This window comes from Gavialis gangeticus, unplaced genomic scaffold (assembly GCF_001723915.1).
Source record: "Gavialis gangeticus isolate Ggan-Ray unplaced genomic scaffold, GavGan_comp1, whole genome shotgun sequence".
Classification (NCBI taxonomy): domain Eukaryota; kingdom Metazoa; phylum Chordata; order Crocodylia; family Gavialidae; genus Gavialis; species Gavialis gangeticus.
The window spans coordinates 203,800,969-203,806,389 of NW_017729032.1; the positions used below are offsets into that span (position 1 = coordinate 203,800,969).

Below are 5,421 nucleotides of genomic sequence, written 5' to 3' on the forward strand. Positions count from 1 at the left end.
AAGAAAAAAAAACCTGTTAGATAAGACCATAGACTTTCTAATATAGTACACTAATTCTTTTTTTTCTAGTTATGCAATAAGTACCTGGGAAATTATTTAATTTATGCACATGTTTAACTTTAAGAACATGACCAATCCAATTGATTTCCATGAGATTACTCAAGAGTTAAATATTCTGCTGAAATTAGACCTAGATTATTTGTTAATATTACCTAACCCATTTTCTGCACTTCTATTTCACATGTTCACTTGGCCTCCACTCCTCCAAGCCTCTTCATGCTCTGAAAAGGCACGATGCCAGAAATATTATAATTAACGCTGTCTTCATAAACTGTGTAACGTTGTCCATCTGAAAGATACAATTTTGGAGGTTAAAGGCTTGTTTGCAGTATAAACTGGGCCCTTTCCTCAGTTCCCAATTTAGCTTCAACAAAATTACTGAAAATTTACTATTAACCTGGGGTCTAATTTCCTTTATTCTTTCTTCACTCCTCCCCATTACTACAGCCAGTTATGTTCTTCGTGGGAATTCTGAAATTAGTGGGTATGTCTACACATGCACTTTAATGTGGAATAGCTTATTTTACTGTGCATGAGAACATCATGTAAAAAAATGTGCTAATACACAGTAAAAAAAAAAAAAAAACTTCCTTGGCTAAATAGGAAAACCCAGGGAAGTCTAAGGGCAAAAAAAAGAAGCATATAGACAGTGGAAGCAGGGGGAAGCTACCAAGGAGGAGTATACCAACTTGGCCAGCACTTGCAGGGAGGCAGTTAGAAAGGCCAAAGCAACTACGGAGCTGAGGCTGGCAACACAAATCAAAGACAACAAAAAGTCTTTTTTTAGGTATGTAGGGAGTAAAAGGAAGGCACAGGGCAGCATAGGACTGACAGCAATTGCTGCAGCCAATCGTGGCAGCCACTTCTGGGAGCGGCTGCAGCAATTGGCCAGTGCTTGCAGGGGAGGCACCAGCGATCCCGCCTGCCCCCCCTTCCCATTGCCTAAGCGGCCAGCACAGCCAGTCAGGGGGTGCACAGGCACCCCCAGGCACCCCACATGCATCACCACTGTTCCCCTCTATGTGGCATTTGTCAGATTGCAGTTGGAGTAATGTGTCCAGTTTTGGGCGACATACTTTAAGAAGGATGTGGACAACCTCAAGAGGGTCCAGAGGAGGCCACTTGTATGGTTAAGGGTTTGCAGGCCAAGCCCTATGAGGAGAGACTAAGGGACCTGGACCTCTTCAGCCTCCGCAAGATAAGGCTGAGAGGCGATTTTGGGGCCACCTACAAATTCATTAGGGGGGTGCAGCAAGGAATCGGAGAGGCTCTGTTCACCAGGGTACTTCCTGGGGTAACAAGAAACAATGGTCACAAACTGACACAGAGCAGATTTATGCTAGGCATCAGGAAGAACTTCTTTACAGTGAGGGTCACCAGAATCTGGAATGGGCTTCCAAGGGAGGTGGTGCTCTCCCCTACCTTGGGGGTCTTTAAGAGAAGGCTGGATAGGCATCTGGCTGGGGTCATCTGACCCCAGCACTCTTTCCTGCCCAGGCAAGGGGTCAGACTCCATGATCTGTTGAAGTCTAGCATCTATAAATCTATAAAATCAGACTACTGCACACCAAGCATCACTAAAAAAGTATGTGCCTTCACTACTGAGCATTAAGACAGCCTAACGCACATTTAGTTAGTACCTCACATTAGAGATACTAAATGTAATGCACTGTAGCAAAACCACGTTAATAAATGTGTGGACACACCCAGTGGGCAAGACAGAGATCCAATATTCCTTGTGTACTTAAAACAGCCATTGGGAGTTATCTATAAGCAAGGAATGCAGGGTTGTGTAGCAAAAGAACCAAAGGTGACAAGAATAGTCTACAGTATGTAATATTTAGCCAGAACAAGCTATCAAGTTGTTTGGAGAACGCACGGTATTTTTATCAAATAGATAAGCACTAAGCTTACACTACATCTTCAGATTTCAAAGCAAGTTCTAGTTCACGCTGGTGACGCCCGAAGATTTAACACTGGCATTAGGATAATCACTGCTAAGGACAGTCACATGATGATCAATACCCTTACAGTGGACAGTTGTTTGTCCCCCCACCACTACCTTTATAGTAGATTTACTCCACACAACTTTGCCAGGTAAAACAGTGGCACCCACTTGACTGTCCCTTGGGTGCTGCTGCAATTAGCTTTGCATATTCAGGGATTCCCTGGATTCCAGAGTACACAAAATTAAATGCAAATTTGTTTGTATCTGTTATGGATTCCCTGGGGAAACACTTGCGTAGGAACCCCAACCTTACAATTTCTTGGAGGATCCCTTAAAGCCAGCCCAGATGTAGCTTCTAGAGAGGGTGAACCCTTGGTTCCTTGGACTCTCAGTCCTGGTCTTCTGGTACCTGACCACCTCATTATCCATAGCCCTCTGAGAGAGCTACCTTCTGACTTAACGCCTGGAAGGAAACTGCACAGGGAGCAGACTGCACCCCAAGTTCCATGTACTGAAGCAGGCAGCTCTTCTTAAACAAAAGCAGCACTTATTATTTCCTAGTAATACAGCAGGTGCATTCCTTTGGCCCCAAAGCCCAAGCTAACTCTGAGGCAAGTCTCTGTCACATAAGAGCCTTGGCTGTTCTCTCCAATCTCTCAGGGTCTTTTCCCTCTACCTGTCTCTTTCCCCACTTTTGTCTCTGGGAGTCTCCCTCTTCAAGAGCCTGTCTTAGCATTGTGCTTCTCTGAAGTGTCTCCCTGGCACCAGGGAGTTTTCTGAAGTCCATTTGTTGGGTCAGTACAGGAAAAGTAGTTCATTGTTGCTTGATGGCCCAATTCTCTCCTAAAAGGGCAGTTAGATCTCCAGAGCTACACTTCCAAACACAACCTACCCCTTCTTTCCTCCAGTAGTCTTCTTCTTTGCCAAAGTAAATCATAAAAACTGTGGCATGTAACATTATTATAACATGAACACATTCAAAGCAGAAATATGACAAGAAAACCTTAGTTTATCACAGAATCCATTAAGGACTCTCAGCGTTTGGACCCCACAACAGGCTCCTAACTGGAGCTCTGGTCAAAGAAGGGAGGGAGGGGTCAAAGGACACCCTTCTCCAAATCCTCACATTTTGCTCAGCAAACAAAAGAAAACTTGTGCCAGGTCCATTTCTTTCCTCTCTGCTTTCAACTTTGTTTTTCATTAACACGCAAAATCCATGGCAACAAACAACTTGTTTCAGCCAACATGACAAATGATATTGGAGTTAAAAAAAACAAACAAACAAAGAGGAATGTCCCAAGTAAAAGTGTATGCATCACATTACAGATCCATGGGGAAATAACAATTTATAATCTGGGAGGAGTGAGGAGATGGAGGCCAGAGCAGACTGTGGTCACCCCCCCTGGACAGCTTGGAGAAATAAAGGCTGTTTGCTTTTCAGTATAGCTCTCCATACTGTACTGAGTAGAATAGCAAGCTGCCATAGAAAGGCACACATCTAACTCAAAATTTGACCAAGACTTGATATTAGTATTAAAAGATCATTTGAATATTAAGCCAAATTCATGTTAGTTTCCCAAAGCTATGCCTTACAAGGACTTTAAGCATACATCAATTTCAGTGAATGCTTCCTTGACAGAAAGCTTCCTAAAAGGTCTCTGCATGTGCTGCTATGGATTGGTGTCACCAACATCACTCATCTCAGATGCTGTTTTTCCTTTTAATAAAACAGAGCATTGAATATTCTACAAAGGGTGGTGGGGGAAGCATTCTCAAAGCATCCTTCTCCCTTCATCCCTCCATCTCCAACACAAGTCACTGTCTTGAGGGCAGTGACTCCACACACCAATTAACCCTGACAGAAAAGTCAGCTTTCCCCACACTCAGCTATCCTAAGCTGATGCCTGCAACCCCAGCCATGCATATGGTCAAAGCTGTGGCTCAGCTCACACACCATCATGCCACATTCAGCCCTCTGCACGGAGATATACATTTGACAGATTTCCCTTCTGGTTTTTCCCTAGCCCACTGTGCATCTCTAGCCAGGCTCTGCACTGCTTTTCTGAGCAGTCCCAGATGGTTTATGCCAAGTACAGTATTTAGCTCCATGAAAGGCAAAGGGAAAAAATAAGGAAGACACTGTTTGGAGAGGAACTAGTACTCAGGGGCAAACACACACACGCAGAGAATAGTCATGGAAACTGAGGCAAGTAACACTCCTATAAGATAAACATATTCAAATCAAAAATATCACAACAAAACCTTAATCTATCACACCTATTAAGGCTCCTAACTGGAGCTCTGGTCAGAGGGAGAGAGAGGGAGGGATCAGAAAACACCCTTTTCCAAAAGTCTTATCTTTTGCTCAGCAAACAGAAAAAGACTTGTTCCAGTTATTCTCTCTCTTGCCATATGTAGAGGGAGAAGAGATGGAACTACCCCAAGTCTTCATCTCTTTTCTCTTTCTAGAGAGAGAGAGAAGGTTTCTGAGAAGGTTTTTCCCCCTTGTTTTATTAATAAAATTATACAGAGAGAGATGGAACTGGCACAAGTCTTCATTTCTTCTCTATCTACGTACATACATGTAGACACACACACACATATATACATGCATACATATACATAGAGAAAAGAGCCCCCTCCGTTTCTTTCATATCCAATATTCTATTTTATTAAAAGAATAGACAGATACATAGATAGATAGATAGATACATAGATACATAGATAGATAAAATATAGAGAGAGAGAGAATATAGAGATAGAAGAGAGAGAAGACATACACATGTGTGTGTATAGATAAAGAAGAAATGGAACTGGCACAAGTTTTCATCTCTTCTCACTCTGCATATTATTTATTTACACACACACACACACGTTTAGAAGGGTCTTTCCTCCCTGTTCGCTGAATAGTCAATACTCCTTTTTTATTACAATCATATAGGTATAGGGAGAGAGAATCTATATACAGAGATACATATATATGTCATATATAAGTGTCGTGTGTGCGCACGCAGAGGGAGAGGAGCGAGAACTGGCACAAGTATATATGTATCTATACAGAATATGCGCACACGCCTGTATAATCCCATCTGCACTCTGCCCATACCCCGTGCGGGCACCCACACGCCAGCACGGAGGCTGCCAGGAACACTGTGCCTCAGAGCTATGCACATGCGACAGCAAAGACCAGTGCAAAGTCCCATCCCCGTCCCTCCCCCTCTCTCTCCGCCCCGGGGTCCCCCCGCTTCCCGCTTGGCCCCAGCGCTCCCCCGCGGGCGGGCGGCCTCCTCCTCTCTGCCGCCCGGCTGCTCACCTGAGATGCCGGCCCCCAGCACCACCACGTCGCACTTCACGCCCATGGCTCCGGCTCCGTCTGCCCGCTCCACTCCGCCGCGCCCTGCCCTGCCGGGCTC

The 5,421-nt window shown here is 44.4% G+C and overlaps 1 protein-coding gene across 1 annotated transcript in view; it reads right to left on the reverse strand.

The window, feature by feature from the left end:
* LOC109302916 (amine oxidase [flavin-containing] B-like) overlaps positions 1-5,415 on the reverse strand; it is a 109,720-nt gene extending 104,305 nt beyond the window's left edge. The window contains exon 1 of the mRNA XM_019524867.1: positions 5,322-5,415. Coding sequence (XP_019380412.1) covers positions 5,322-5,367 — 46 coding nt within the window. The 5' untranslated portion in view covers positions 5,368-5,415. The remainder of the gene's footprint in view (positions 1-5,321) is intronic.
* Between the last annotated feature and the right edge of the window lie 6 nt (positions 5,416-5,421).